The 16,391-nt window shown below is 45.4% G+C and overlaps 1 protein-coding gene across 3 annotated transcripts; it reads right to left on the reverse strand.

Annotated features, from left to right (window-relative positions):
• Positions 1-846: 846 nt before the first annotated feature.
• PROC (protein C, inactivator of coagulation factors Va and VIIIa) lies at positions 847-12,087 on the reverse strand. 3 transcript variants are annotated; one of them, XM_019503741.1, is made up of 10 exons: positions 12,001-12,087; positions 11,525-11,611; positions 9,709-9,869; positions 8,875-8,899; positions 7,453-7,563; positions 6,239-6,379; positions 5,702-5,808; positions 4,633-4,750; positions 1,480-1,535; positions 847-1,362 (listed from the first exon to the last, which is right to left on the reverse strand). In XM_019503741.1, exons 2-10 carry the CDS (start codon positions 11,592-11,594, stop codon positions 967-969), a joined length of 1,185 nt encoding a protein of 394 aa, XP_019359286.1. In that variant the 5' UTR covers positions 11,595-11,611; positions 12,001-12,087; the 3' UTR covers positions 847-966. The 3 variants fall into 3 exon arrangements, with proteins under 3 accessions (XP_019359286.1, XP_019359285.1, XP_019359287.1); XM_019503740.1 differs by having other exon boundaries at positions 847-1,535; XM_019503742.1 differs by lacking the exons at positions 8,875-8,899; positions 9,709-9,869; positions 11,525-11,611; positions 12,001-12,087 and adding an exon at positions 7,639-8,830 and having other exon boundaries at positions 847-1,535.
• Positions 12,088-16,391: the final 4,304 nt, after the last annotated feature.

Consider the following 16,391-nt stretch of genomic DNA (forward strand, 5'->3'; position numbering starts at 1 on the left):
CCCACTTTTTGCCCTTAGGCTGCTCTGGATTTCTCTGGTTGGCCAAGGAAGCCTCTTGGCCCCTTTCCCCCCTCATCGGGATCGTCTCCCTCTGTGCCCGAAGGATCGCTTCCTTAAGGCACAGCCACCCTTCCTGGGCTCCCATCTCGCCAAATCTCTTACTCTGCAGTGTGTCATTGACTAAATGCCTGAGCTCGCTGAAGTCAGCCTTCCTAAAGTCTAGCACTTCCACCCTACTTGTTATCGTTCCCACTCTACACCTTATGGTGAATTCTATTATTCGGTGGTCACTGTCCACCAGGAGACCACTGATCTGTAGGTCCCCTATCATGTCATACCCCATTGCCAACACCAGGTCCAGTAAGACCATGTACCTCCTACATCAGGTGGAGGTCCTGCACACAGGATAGGAACCTAGCAGTCCTGCAGTTTTGACCCCACTGTGGTTTAACACACACATGACACAAGTTTGGCTCTCAAAACTTTGGGGTTCAGTTTCTCCAAACCCCCTGCACCAATCTTCTTGAAACTTGGCAGATTTCATGCCCTCAGAAGGTGCTACCATTCCTGCAGGTTTTGTCCAAATCAGACCAGAAATGACAAAGTTATAGGCTGTTTCAACCTTCCCCATTATAGCCTATGGGCAAAATATCGAAACAACGTCCAAACAGTGAAACGTTTCGACTTGCCTCGTTTTGTTTCGACCATCAGTTCCATTTCGATTTTGCTGTTTCGACCTTGAAATGGGTCAAAACAGTGTTGAAACAAAACTGGTGGCTAAATTTTGCACAGCCCTAATGGAGACCACCACAAGATGGGAGAAAATGTCAAGGAAAACAGTACACATAACTGAAATATTCTTGCTTTATACATTATAGATGTAATTCCAGAAGACACAACAGTACGTTGCTCTGTGTGCCGTTGCTGGCACTTGACCCACGCAGTCCAGATTCATTTTAATAAGAATCAGTTGTTAGATGTATTTTCTGATGCTTTCATTTGCCTTTGGATCCATTGAAGGTATTGGCTGACTTTGGTGTAAACTCCAAACTTCTCTGGTTTCCCACAGCCTTCTCCCCAGCTCACCAGTCCCACTAGGAATGAGGTATTCTTGAACGTTGTGATCATGGGACCTCCACTGTCCCCACCACAGGCATCCTGCTGGTCTCCAATGGTCCCTGCACACAGCATATTCTCTGAGATATCATGTCGCATAACTTGGACACACTCATTACGTGGAACCAAGGGGATTTCAATGTAATTGAGAACCTTAGAAAAATTCATGGTCTTTTCAGTTTTGCTGCCCCAGCCAGTCACCACCATCTGCTTCCCACTTCTGGTCAGCTCCTGCTCTGCCAGTTCCTTCGTAGGAAGACAAATAGGTAGTGCATTTTTGTTAAAGACCATGGGCTTAGCTAGGTGCAGCATGGCTATATCATTATCAGAGTCAACCTTGGTATAGTTTTCATGTATCACTACCTTGTCAACCAAAATTATTTGCTCTGTTTCCTCATCCCTCAGACGGTGATATTTACCTGGAAGAGCAATGAGGAAAGAAATTTAAGTGAGACTGTGCTGATGCTAGATCCCCTTCCCCTGCCACAAAAACTGAACAAAATGTCTCCCCCTGTCCTATTGCAAAATTCACTAGAACTAAGACTAAAATACATGGACATTAGTGGCAGACTTCTAGGACTGTTCTATCCCAAAAGCTGGGATTCAAACTGAAAGAAATCTTTGATCACTAAGACTTCAGAGCTATCACTATGCTGCATATCAGACCACTTAGCACTTCATGGACATAGGGATACAACAGTAAAAATAAAGAACTGCAGGGTCATAAAGGTAACAACAAGAAGTTTGCATCTGTTCAAAGGAAAAGGAGTAGGCTGAGCCACTAAGGGATTCATAGACATACAGTAATAAATTAAAAAGTGGATCCTAACTCTTCTGAATGCGCTTGCTGTTGTCTCACATTTCTACACTATGATAACATAGATTTTTTTTAGTGGCATAATTCATGCTGACATCTGTTGCACTTGATAAAAATACTTTCACCAAAAAAAAGAAAAATCAACTGAATTTGAGCATGTATTCCCACCCAGATGTCACAACAGCTCTGTGTGAAGAGGTTTGCTTATTTAATTTGAATGGATCAGAGCTTATTAATTTTTATTTGGTAGTCCCAGAACAAATTTTGTGCACATTTTCTGTGATTCATATAAATACAAAGCCACTAGTATTGGCTGTGGCTAGGTGCCACATTTGCCACTCCACAAAGGTCTGCCAGTGCTTTCCCTCTGCAGCACCCCCCTGCTACAACTATGCCAAATTTCTCCTGAGTAGAGGCTTCCAAGCATACTCAAGTATGCAGTGATTTGAAAGCTGGATGCAAGCCACAGTGACTGGTTATCCTCCATACTCTCAGCTCTTGTGATGTCTTCCAGATTTATGTTCAAATATCTAGAGGTCCTTTGTAAGGCTCAGCTCTTTAATAACAGAGTACTAATAGTGTCTCCTTCCACACCTCCTCCCCCTGCATCTGGTGCAGTAGAAGCAGAAAGGATTTGGTAGTAGAAAAAGATCCACACGTCAGTATGAGGGTTCTACTATGTTACTGCACCCACACACAGTATGGGCTCTCTTCAGAACGTAGAAACCCATTCAGTTCTACACCCGTGTGGATAATTGTTCAAATTAAATCCAATGGCTTTACTTAGGTTAAAATAATTATCATATTTCTTTGCATACCATACACCGTTTTCCCCGAAATTACCAATTGAAAACTGGGGTAGGTGTCTTAAACAGGATATTGATTTCCAAATGGTTTGGCTAAAAGGACCTTTTGCCATATTGATAGGTGATTTGACGTCATTACTTCATCTAGGTCTACCATACTTCCTGGTCATGTACCCGCAGTCAGTCTTGTAGCTCACGTGAACGCTCAAGATCATGAATGGAACAAAGTGGTTTTATGTATTTTATATTGTTATATTAAATTACTTATTGATGAATCTGTTTTTTTCCTTCATCCTGCCTTCCCAAAACAAGGTGGGTGTCTTATTCAGGGTCACGGGGTATACAAATAAATATGGTATTAAAAATAGTTTATTTCATTCTGGACATAGGATTGAGTTGGCTAGGAAACCCCTAATACCTCTTTGAGATTAAGAAAGAACAAACTCCCTGTAGCCTGGTATCCTTCCTTGGAAAGGACAAATGTTGGGGTCTTGAACTGGAACATAACTCATCAATTGCTGTCACCAACCGATGCAGAGGATGTGCTTGGGGGAAAGGGCAACCAGCTGGACTTATAACCATCCAGGTTTATAAACGCAGGTTGAGGGAGACTGGGGACACTGCTGGTGGGGATTGTTGATGTCTCCCTTTAGGAGGAGAGGGTGCCAGACATTTTTAAGTCTGTGATTGTCTGGACCCTCTGCCTGTTGCTACCACCCCAGCCAGTGGTTGCCCTGTCTCCAATCTTCCCATTTTGTGGATGATCACTGAATGGGTAGTTGCCTGACTGCTCCATGCACATCTGAATGAAGTCTGCCTTGACTGTATCATGGAAACTGTGCTCATGGCTTTGGGATGGAGACTGTGCTCATGGCTTTGGTTTACAATCTGTGCCTGGAGATTGACAGGGATTGTACCCTGCTGCTGTTACTAGAGCTTTCAGCAACCATTGATACAGTCAACCATGAAGTGCTGATAGAGCCTACATGACGTGGTGTGTCTGTACAGGACTGCTCTCAATTGGTTCTGCTCTTTCCTAGCAGGGTTACATCTCAGAGGGTGGTAATGGGTGACAACTTGTCCCCTCAAAACCTTCCTTTTCCAATGTGTTTATGAGGCCTCTGGGTGAGAGTGTGCATATGTTTGGAGTGAGATGTCATTGATATGCTGATGACACCCAACTCCAGCTTGCTTATTTAACTACTGCAATGCACCCTCTGCCAGGCTGCCTTGAAAACTGTCCAGAAGCTGCAACTGGTGCAGAATGGGTCAGCATGCCTTCTGGTGAGGGTGGGTTGCCAGGAGTACATAACCCCAGTGCTCCAGAGTCTTTACTGACTTCCAGTAGATTTCTGGGCATAATTCAAGGTGCTGGTTTTGATCTTTGAGGCCCTACGTGGCTTGGGCCCTAATCCCTTTGGAACTGCCTTTTCCTTATGTCCCCTTGCAATCCCTAAGGTCAGCCAAGAGCAACCTCCTACAAATACCATCAATGCATGAAGCCTGCTTTGACAAAAACATGTGAGACATCATTCTTGGTAGGTGCCTCCCAGACTCCCTCCCCTTGAGGCCTGCTGGAGCCTAAGCCTGCTGTCTTCTAGAAGTGAGGTAGGATCTCCTTGTCTGGGGAGGTTTTCAGCAGACAAGGATAAGCTGGGATAGTATTTAGCGCAGGTTTTCTACATCATTTTCTACATCATATATACTATTAACTTTCATAAGTTGCTGTTTCTCCTGATTTGTTTTGTTTTGCTCTGCTGTTGGCTTCTTTTGAAAATTGTTTTGCTCTCTTCTTTAAGCTGCCCTGAGCCTTTGCTGAGAAGGAAAGCGTATAAATTAAATAAATGGATAAGATAAGAGAGATCAGTACAGAAGTTAGTCTTTTTTTCATACCGAGTTTTACTTTGTACCTCCCTTCATCCTCAACACAATGCGCTGCTGTTAGGACCCAGGCTGCATGGATAAGGACTCCCCCGCACTTAAATTTTCCCTTGCCATCTGACAACATAACCTGAAACAAAGAAATGGAGAAGCAAGGTATCACAGGATTCAACTCACAGGATGCAGTCTTTTCCATTCTCATGCAGCAGTCTATATTGGACCTTTGGGTACAAAACATGAGACAACAGCTGGGCTCCATATACAGTGGGAAAAAAGCACCCTAACAAGGCACTCTGGGCCTTGATAGAATAATGTAGGTTTGAGTATTCTTTGTGAATTAGTTTTCAAGTCTATGATTTCTCATGAGTTGCTGCTGTCCACTGTTTGGAACGACTGTGGTCCATCTGAGCTTTGAAACTCTTAGCCCAAGTGAGAGAAGAATTATCTTGACATCCACCAAAAGTGTGAACTGAGCAGAAGGTCACATGAGCTCGTTCTTATTTGATGAAGGCCACTGTATGCTGCAAGAGTTGTGTGAAAGGACCTCAGTGTACAAGATGAATTCAGGACTTCAGTGCACCATGCTCTCCAGACCTGCTCCTGTGAAGCCTGAATGTCCTCTATAAAGCTGTGATATGTTCTGTTATATTAATTCATGCTCTAGAACACCAACCTGTGCCTGACAAAGCTTGTTTTATCTTTATAAAAGAACATCCTTATAAAAAATTAACAAAAGGATTTCCTATAACTCTTACAGAGATGATACTACTGTGACTAGAATGTGCTGTAGAATGGAACATTACAGGCAAGACTGGCGGTGTGCTCCATTCACTGGAAATGTTACCAAGGTAAACATGCAGCTTAGCAAACTGCAGTGAGGCTAACACAGTACAGTGAAGGTTGCATTAATTTTGGCTACCAAGCTTTTGGCTTTGGAAAGATACATTAGGGAAAATCTCAGCTTGGTAGAGTGCAACCACTTTTAATCTAGGAGCCTTACTAGAGTACCTGGGCTTACAAAGCAGTACTAGGTATCTACAGACTGAACACTTAACCGGAAAAAATATTCTTTACTCCTCACCTGCCAGGGGCTATCTCCTTTCCTTCCAGTTTTCCCATTAACGAGTCGAATCTGGATATCTTTTTTGGATTCCACATTTACTTTCACCTTTCCACAAGGGAACTCCACTACAAGAGACACAAAGGTGTTACCTGGCAAAGTCCAGACTCTTCAATCCTATCACGGTCAGCTTGTATTAAACAGGAAACTCCTGACCTCACCATCACTCCAAAGCCTTGTCTCCCTATGTTACATGTTCTCAGGGGCTTCTCTGCATTCCCTAGGTGTTTCAATGTGGGAGTAATTCCCTGATCCTACTGAGGCATTTGGCTTCATGAAAAATTCCAAATAGAAATATGGGATGGATTTTTAATGCCAATAATGAGGGAAGTATGTCATGTAGAGTGGAAATGATGCATTTAATCATGGAATCGATGCATTTAAGCTCTTAGAAAAAACATTGTAAATGTTTTTCCATGTCAAACTGTAAGCCCTTTTCTCTTGAAGAGCCCCATGTAAACTCTGAATTGTGGGTTTCCTCCCATCTCCTCATCTTACCATCAGGCAAACACCGAGAATAGTCCTCCATTAGCTTATACCCCAAAGCACAGCTGCAATAGCGGCGCTGGTTGCCAGGATCCTCCTTACAGTAATGTTCACATCCTCCATTACAGATGGAGCAGTTGGTGTATAGAACCTCTGAGAGGAAAAGGAAAAAGAAAGAAGTGCAAAAGGTCAAAAGGCCAAAGAGTTTTGACATTTCTTTTCAAAACTGGACAAGTTGCATTGTAAAACAGAATTGCCTCATCTTGCATCAAGGAAACAGGAATCACTAATAGATTTAGGCTTCCAGCCTCTGGCTTTGGTGGAGTTGGGGTGCTGGATTGAGAATGGGGTTTGTTGCCAGATAGTGAATGTTTGATAGAAGGCAGGGGTCAGCAACCCCTGACACACGTGCCAGAGCATGGCACGTGAAGGCATTTTGCTTGGCATGTGTGCCTTGGGGGTGGACAGCAAGGAAAGGGCCAGGGCTGCACTGCCACAACAAGGATTGGTCCCCTTGCAGCTCACCCACCGCCTACCCCAAGGTGCATGTGCATCTGCTGCCAGCAATGAGCTGTGCCAAGGTTTTGCAAACCTGCCACTTGCTGCAAGCAGCCTTGGCTCTGTGGCAGGCAGCAGGGCCTGCCCAGAGCCCAAGCCGGCTGTGGCAGGTGGCTGGGAGGCTGCAAGCAGCTGCACTGAGGTTTGCAGAGCCCCAGCTTGGGTCATTGTTGGTGGCGCATCTACTGCACCTGGGGACAGACGGTGGAGAAGGGGCCAGGGCTGTGCTACCAGAACAAGGATCAGACCTCTTGCTTCTCCCTCAGCATTTGCCCCTTGCACTGCAGCATCTTATAAGTTGAGGTTGGGGAGTTTTTGCCACTCCAGCCAAAAACATGGCCAGTAGACAGTATCACAAATGGGAGCAGGGAGAGAGGAAAGGCCAGGGTGTAGCGAGGCAGAAGGTACCAGGATGATATGGACTGAGGGAAGGGAAGTTATTTTCTTTGCCATTCACTAAGTTTACTGCATCTCCTGATCACTGATCAGCATTTCTCCAAGGAAGAAAAACCTGTATTTCAAACCCCCAACTTCTTGTTTTGTTTGAACAGCTGTTGCAGATCTTATTTTACTGGGCAAAAAATGCTTTTGCTATTTATGGAAGTACCTACCACTAAGAGTGATATTTTAACACAGATATTAGAACAATATTTTGTACACAGCATTACCATGCTGGCACAGAAGTCCCTCCCAGCCTTTGTTACAAATGCAGTTGAACCCTCCAATAGCATCCAGACAGGTTCCATTGTTGCAAGGTTGTTTTTCACACTGATCTCCATCTGAAACACACATAAGGGAAACCAAGACCAGTCTTACAGACATGTGATCAGAGGTTTACATCAGGCTCCACCTACCCCATTGCCAACCATCCAACATCCACTTTAGAAGTGGTCACTGCAAGGTTGATATTTTAAGAGTGTTTTTATTGCCTGCTGTTTACAGATTTCCAGTGGTTCTGCAAGACACAAGGACAATGTTCTTGAAGACACAGGTGCAAAGATGGAAGGACCAGCATGGGGGATAATCAGAAAGAAGAGGAAGTTTTAGTACAATCACAGAAGTGTGATGCAATTAGGATAACTGAGACTTGGTTGGATAGTTCATGGGAGTGGAGTACTGCCATGGAGAAGTATCACTTGTTCAGGAAGGACAGGCAAGGGAAAAAAGTTAGTTCTTCTATGTATAAAAGGGACAAACCTCTACATTCTGAGGTGCAGTACAAGCAGGAGACAGGTGTGCTGAAAGCCTCTATGTCAGGGTAAGAGGGGAAAAGCAAGGGTGATGTCATGGTGGGTGTCTGCTGTAAACCACCAAACCAGGAAGAGGTGGATGAGGCTCTTTTCGGGCAGCTAATGGAAATATCCAAATTTATGGGAAAATCCAAATCCCAGGGCATGCAGGCACCAGATTACAGCTCTTCCTCAGCTATGGCCCCAGAGCACCTTTCCCCTCAGCTGCACGCCCTGCTGGAGTGACGCAGGCAGGGGCTGCTGGGAAATGGAGTCTGGCTGCTGGCTGGATCCACAATTTTGCCCAGCTCTGGGTTAGACAAACACTTTTAGTTTAGACAGCAGTGATCCTGCCTTCATCAGAGGGTTGGACTAGATGACCCCTGAGGACTCTTCCAGCCCTACTTACTGTTCTAGGATGCTATGAATATGTTGGATTCCCAGTTACACCTGCAGGGTGTGCAAGTAGTCTGGGGGCAGAAGAGGGAAAGGAAATGTGCTAGGTTTTTTGGGGGTTTCTTTGAGCTAGAGTGCGATGGTGGAGTTTGTCCTTTGGTGTGCACCGGGGAGGATAGTAAGAGCCACTACATTTAGGAATCAGTTTTTGCCCTATGATTTGTCTGTAGAATGATGACATGACAATGGGCATATGGACATTTGGAATTGTCCATGAAGGCCCCATGGAAGCTTGGGTACAGAATGTGACATGAGAACAGTCTCTGCACACCCCATACAATTGGGAAGGAACAAAGTAGAGAGACTTTGGATTACACTATCATATGTGGTGGCAGGGAAGAAGAAGCACCAACTGCCAATGGAGTGAGAAACAGCGGGGTGATCTGAAAAGTGCTCCTTACTTACCAATATACTTGGTCCAGAAACCTAGCTGTGGAGAAACAAAAAAAATGCGAAGAAACATGGTTAAAGTAGGAAACGAACTGTTTCACACGAAAGCTCTTTAACTATGTTGCTGCCTTGGGACAAGGGAGTTCCAGACTTGAGTTAACACCGTTACTTTAGTTCTCCTGGACAGACTAATGGTAAGAATGAATTACTTCCAGCTCACCTGGTAAACCCAGTTCATTTCTTTTCTCTCGGCACTGCTGCCAGCAACCTCCCCAGCACACACACCTTATGAAGACAGCTTGTTGTAAGTGGCACTTGTCCTAATATGTGCTTGATTCTAGTAGTTCAGGTATGGGGGGAAAGGATGGTGTTGGCCATGGGAGGCCCCATCTCTCTGAAATATGGTTCCACCTATACCCCTTATCTCCCCTCAGAGGTAAAATGATAGTAACAATTTGAGGTGTTTGAGAGGGGGCAAGGTTTGTAGGGGAGGAAGAAAAGGCAGAATTTCCGGTGGGAAGCCAAAAACAGGAGTCAAGCAAGGGAAAGGGTGACCCATGATCCGGGTTGGGAGGGGAGAGGAGCAGCAGCTTAGGACTGGTCAAAGCATCACTGAGAGGCAGGCGGCAGACAAAGCATGAGTAAGGGGCAGATCCTTTGGTGGCATAAACTGAGGCAGTGCCACTGGTTTCAGTTGCGTGCTGCTGATCCACACAAGCTGGGGCTGGGCTCTACCTGTCAGAAGTGCTGCTCCTCTTCCTGGGAATGCACTGCCTGCTAGTACATCTCAGTCAAAAACAAATGCTCTGATGGTTAACTCTCATGTTCACACGTATGGGAATGACTTACTGTTGCCTCCCTGCTTTTAAATATCTCCATTGCCTCTTCCAGATCACATCGTTCTTCATAACATTCTCGCTCCAAAGAGCCTGCCTTGAGCTCCTCCAGAAAAGAGTTTTCTCGCTTCTGGATTTTCAGGACTTTGTTTGCATCTTCACGGCTGTAAAACACTTGAAGCAGATGCAGAAGGAGAGCAGACAACCATGAAGGGGATGAGGAATGTTATTGAACCCTGGTTTCTAGCTACTTTCGGATATAGTCTCAAAGTTATCATCACTGGCTAGAGATATTTTCTGCCTGATTTTCAGGGGTGCAGAAGCAGAAAAGGAGGCACAAACTACCCCAGGCTGGCACACAGAAAACTCCAGAGGAACACAATCAGTGAAGATGTGTGAGCACTCAGCACACTTCTGGCTCAGAGCACACTGGGTTCGTATGGTGTATTAACTAGGGCTGCGCAAAGCTTTGGTCCCTGATTCAATTCGGCCTGATTCAGTGGCTGAATCTCTGAATCTGAATCAAATCAGAGGACCCTTTAATTTCTCCAAATTGCATCAGAAGCCTCCAACTTGTTTCAGAGAGATTCCAAAAGATTTGGCTATTCGGCCATAGACACAGCTTTAAATATTTTTTCTACATACCTCGAGGTACCAGTGCAGCTTGTGAACACTGTGATGTTGGGGCGCATGGAGCGTCCCACAGAAGCGCGCTTAGCAACAGACCCAGAAGTGGACCAGAAGCACTTCTGGTCCACTTCTGGCACAGCACAGGAAATTAGGCATCCTGTTTTGGATGTAGTAGTTTTAAGCTGTGGCAACGCAGAGCAACTCCTTGCCAAGGCATTCTGGAATTGTTCTATTCCAGGTGCCTAGAACTGGTGCATAAGGCCTGTGATAGAGGATACCTATTGGTGGCTGTTCACTTTTTGGCTTTTTCCCCACAGATGGTTCAGGTAGTTCACTCCTGCAAGAAGAGCTTGCAGTGTGTCAAGAAGGGCAGGATTTCAATTTCATATGGCACGCACCATGGCATATCAACCAACTGACCCTGCATTAGTGACTTGGAGCATATTTCAAGAACAGCTTCCTTGACTTGATTGTTGGATTGCCTGCTACACTGCCCCCTCAATAGGTTATGAGATTAATACATTGCCAGGGTGGATCAAGCATCATCCATGAGGATGGATTAGGGGAAGCCTAAGACCCCTTCAGACAGTGAAGACCCATTGGTCAAAATGCATGTACTGTAAAGGCAGAAGGTATTGGCTGCGGTGGGAAAACAAGCTTAAAATAGAACATACATTGCTGTTTCTGTCTGAGTTAAGAGTCACACATTAGACTTTATGCTAATCTACTCTTGTTGTCTAATGCACTAATTAAAGGCTGGATTTGCAATAGGACTCTGGCTACAATCTAACAGGGTTTCTCACAAAAAGACATTATATTTCAGTGTGTTGGGGCTGATTTATTGCAATGAAAGGCACGTGCAGTAGGAGCCTTGGGGGGTCCTGCCAGTGAGCTGTTCTGGGAATGTTATTTGTACTATTAGTCAAAGGCTTTGTCTGTTCCATTGTGCGTGCAGCATCACAAGCACAGGCAGCGGTAAGTGTGTTAGGGCGGATGGGGCTCAGTTTTAGCCACATCATCTACTGGGCAGAATTAGGCATTGTGGTGGTACCAGTTCCATTAGCCTGTGTGCAACAGGCCTGCCATCACTGACACCACAGGTGAAACTGTGCTAGTGACAGCATGGAGTTGAGGGTTGCACAGGGGGTTGTTTACAATGAGAGTCTGTAATGCAGAGAGAAGTTCCCATGGGAATTTACCTGAGGCCTCAAGTAGAGAGAAAGAGCAGGCAGCCAACAATATCCAGGAAAAGGTCATGAATCTCCACATAGTGCAGGTGGTGACACCTGAAAGAGTAAACAGCATGAAAGAGTGCACCCACTGGGCTACAACATGGCCCCAAGATAGAGAAATGTCCAGCTGGAGAGAAGGTCAGTATGATCCTTCATGTATTACCTGCATGGCAGGTTCACATCTGAAATGCTGACTTGTTCCTGCCCCTAGGTGGATTCCAGATTGAAAGCTGTAGATCACTGAAGTCCATCCTAACCATACGTTAGCTCCCTCTACGCAGATCCCTCTCCCACTCGCCGCCATATTTCCTTTCTCTCTGAACCTTCTCCCTCCTGCCCTCTCCTCGTCCCCTACTAGACAGCTCTGGCACAGTTCACATTAATTAAATAAAGCCTCACTTTTAAATATAGAAGGATACCATACTTCTGAAGCATACACTCACCCAGGATGAATCCCAGCTATCTAGTCTTCTGCCATGAGAGCTACTGCAAGCTGGTTAATCCATAACCTCAAATATTTACTCTGTGGAGCTAAACCAAGGGCCTTTGTTTCAGTCACTAAACAAACAGTGTCCAGGGGAAGCCCAACAACTGCTTGATTCAAGGAAAATGTTTAAAACGGCCTACCTGAGAATTTGCCTCCTTCACATCTCAGTTTGGTTCCTCTTTATTCCTCTGGTTGATTTATTTCATTTCAGGCTTCTGTTTCTAAATGCAGTGCCAGGAAACCTGTCAGAAGGATCTGCTGCCTTCCCCACACAGGGCTGGCTCCCACTACAGTTTTCTCCCCACTCCATTGGAGGTAAATTGTTTAGTACAGTGGTTTTCAACCTGCGGGGCACAGACCCGACAGTCCACAGACTATATCTAAGGGGTCTGTGAAAGATGACTATGGTCAATCAAAAGTACGTGAATACCCACACTTAGGCTAGGGACAGATATTACATATAGACCAGTTTAAGTGATCAGAAACTGGCTTAAACCTGTAACAGAACAGAGATTCCATGCATATAAACCAGTCTGAGAATGACTGAAACTGATTTGAAATAAACCTGGTTGAATGTAGTATCAGACTTAACTGATTTGGGTCAAATTGGTTTATGCAATGTCTGTCCCAGACCCCTTGCTGGTTTAAATTAAATCAGACTCCCTCAGCATCCCAGCATGCTGTCTGAGCTGGGTGGGACTCTCCACTCCACTGCAGGGCTGGCTTCTCCCCTCTGCTCCCTGGCTGCAGTTCCAGCAGTCGCTGAAGACATCTGCCTGGCTTCTGCACCGCCCTCCCCTCCCCACTCTGTGCTAAGCAGGCATTCCCCTGTCCCCCACAGGAACCTCTCAGCATTAGCTACCAGACCACATGCTGGCTACCTCTGAATTGTGGCACGTAGGACAAAGGCAGACTCAACAGATATCTGGCAATGTCCCTCTGTCTTCTCAATGGGGTGATAAACACAGAGTTAGGGATGATAAACATTCCTTGCTGGGCTGTTGAGGGGGGAGACCCTGCCCTAATCAGAACATCCTGCTGGGCCTGGCCACACCCCCCCTCAGCTCAGCACTGTGGAAGAAAGGAGGGTTGCTCTAGTGCCCCCTGGCTCCTAGCCTGAGCCACTGCAGCATGTGCCTGCATTTCTGGGATGTCTGTCCAAATGAGGCTGAAGTTGGTTCCTTATTCCCAGTTCCTGGTTCCTTTTTCAAAGCTAATTTATACCCAATAAAAGCTTGTTATTAATGAATTACATATCCTAAAGAGACAGAATTTCATTAGGTGTGCTTATTTACAAATTAATATGTAAAATAATATCCTGCATCAAGTACAGAGCCCTAAATGAAGATCACATTAGGATGGGATTATGGGGCAAAATATTTCTTGGGCCACCCCAAATTTCCTGTTGATGCCACTGGGAGACTGTTCTGAAGATCCCCGAGTGCAGTCTTGCCCTGCCCAAAGTGTGGTTTGGCCCTGTCAGGCTGCCAGCTGAAAGCCCCCCATGCCCACTGTACTAAGCATAATGGATCAAATAAGGAATTTGTTTTTTCACTGGGATTACGGCTGGAACTTCTTTTTGGAACGCCCCAGCACATGCCTCTGTACCACTGGGAGACTCTCCTGGACATCTCTGACCAGAGTCTTGCCCAGCCCAAAGTGTAGTTTGGCTTTGCCAGGCTGTCAACTGACAGCTCCTCAGCCACTGTACTAAGTATATGGATCCAAATAAGGACCTGGCTTTTAGGCTGAGGTTACAGCAAGAAATCCTTCGTAGCTCACCCCACATCATGCCTCTGTGGCACTGGAGGCCACTCTTAGAGAACTCTGACCAGAGTCTTGCCAGGCCCAAAGTGTGGTTTACTTGTGCCAGGCTACCAATTGACAGCGACCCATGCACACTGTACTAAGTACATGGGCCCGAATAAGGAACTGGGTTTTGGGCTGGGATTACAGCAGGAAATGCTTTTTGGACTACACCATGCCATGCCTATGTGCCACCGGGTACTCTCCAAGACACCCCTGACCAGAGTCTTGTCCAGACCAAAGTGTGGTTTGGCTCTGTCAGGCTGTCAACTGAGAGCTCCCCTGCCCCCAGCCTCTGTACAGTACTAAGTATATGGACCCAAATAAGAAACTGGCATTTGGGCGAGGATTATGGCTGGAAATCCTTCTTGGGCCACCCCACACCATAACTCTGTGCCAATGGGAGACTCTCTCAGACATCTCTGACCATTCTCTTTCCCAGCCCAAAGCGTGGTTTCTTCATGCCAGGCTGCTAAATCACAGCCCTCCATGCCCACTGTATTTTTGGTTGGGATTACTGCTTTCCATCTTTGAAATACACAAATGTGTGAAAATATTTTACAGTTGCAGCTACACCCTTAATGTAAGACCCTGCCTCATAGCACCAACTTAAGCAAGAATTATCAGCAGGTACTTGGTAAATATTCCTTCCTTCTAAAGATACAGGTTCTTATACTAAAGACTAGTAGAACTGCTCAAATAGAGACGTCATAATGCATCACAGGTAAGTTTTGCATAAATTACTATTATCAGGTTTTCTAGCAAATAGAAAATACTTTCCTTATTTTAACATTTCAGGGTCAAAGGTAACAAGTGCAGTGGAAGACAGAAATTGTAAATGTCAGTTCATTAACAAAAAACCATGCATGTTACTCATAACACTTTCAGAGAAAGAACTGAAAAAATTGATCCTTTGCTCTTTTCACCAGTTATTTCTATATGTGACAGTAAGTAAATCGGTAGTGTAAGATTATGTTGTAGCCATGATGACATTAAGTAAATAGAAATAAACCTATATGCATACCTATATATCAAATTACCAAACCATGAGTTCTCAAATGCCATTTGCTGGCTTTTCAGAGATGGTAGTATCCTGTTCCCCTGCCCCCCAAATTTCTTTCTTGTATCTTGTATTTATGTCTTCTGTGTTTAAGTAGATTGTATATTGCTACATAAAAGAGGTCACTAGTCCCAATTAGTACAACAGAAAACATAAGCCATGAAAATTTATCAATCAGAGTTTACTAAAACAAAGGTTTTGTCATTGCAGGTATAAAGTAGTTGGTAATGGTACAGTATTGGTAAGCATTTTGTATGTTTCTACAAACTTAGTGATACTGAGAGCTGCTGTTATTATGATGGGCTTTTAGAATTCAAAAGGTAGGATACATCAGCAACTGAAGAAGAGTTCTTCAAACCTCTTCGGAAGGAAAGTGCACCAAGCCATGTTGTTGCTGTATGGATGTGTTAGAAACTAGACGTAAGGAAGGACAAGTGTTAGACTAGACATAAGGAAGAACTTCTTTATGGCAAGGGTTTCCAAAATCTGGAATGGGCTTCCAAGGGAGGTGGTGCTCTCCCCTACCTTTAAGAGGATGCTGGACATACACATGGCTGCGGTCATCTGACCTCAGCACTTTTTCCTGCCCAGGGCAGGGAGTCAGACTCGATGATCTACTGAGGTCCCTTCCAACCCTGAAAATCTATGAAATCTATGAAACAATAAGAACATTTGCAAGGATACACATGAATACTTAAATACATACCGAAGCCGCACTCTCAGGGAATTAAGAATGCTGTACTGGTGCTAATGCATGTCAAGTCTGGTTCACCTACTACCATAACCTATGGTAGATGGTATTACCTGAAACTGTTATTGCTGAGTGCTGGGTGGTGGTTAAATAACCTGGCAACCTCTAGGGTGCCAATGGCCTTGTGCAGAAAAGCATCTTAGATTCAGGTATTAGTTTTATCCCTGGTGGAGGAAATGATGCCAAAATGTTGTGGCACCAAAATCCACCCTGTGGTAGGGTAGACTGGGCTCTTTAACCCAGGTCAGGGTGGCCATTAGGCCTGTGGAAAGCAGCTAGTATTTGCTTCAGATTCAGATTCGGCCAATTCAGGGGACAGTGATTCGATCTGGTGATTCGAATCACTGTCCTGAATTGATCTGGCTGAATCTGATTTGGAGATTCGGCTGCTGCCAAATCTCCAAATATCTGAATCAGCCAGGCCCCATCCCCTGCCCGCTCTCCCAGCCGGGCAATGGCTGCCCCAGCTCCTGGCACTTGTTAAAACTAAGTCCTGACTCAGCAGGTGCTGCCGGGTAAGGGAAGATCCCTGCTGCCCTACGCTGCCCCATGCTGCATGGGGGGCTCTGCCATGAGCCCCCTGCCTCTCCCCACTGTCCCAGCCCCCACATGGCTGCTCCGCCCCTGCCATGGCTCTGGCCCTGTAAGAAAAAAAACCTGCAAAACCCCAGACTCACTGTTCCTGCCAGCAGAGGGTGATCCCCACTGCCCCCCCACCATGTGGAGGGCT

This window comes from Gavialis gangeticus, unplaced genomic scaffold, assembly GCF_001723915.1.
Source record: "Gavialis gangeticus isolate Ggan-Ray unplaced genomic scaffold, GavGan_comp1, whole genome shotgun sequence".
Classification (NCBI taxonomy): domain Eukaryota; kingdom Metazoa; phylum Chordata; order Crocodylia; family Gavialidae; genus Gavialis; species Gavialis gangeticus.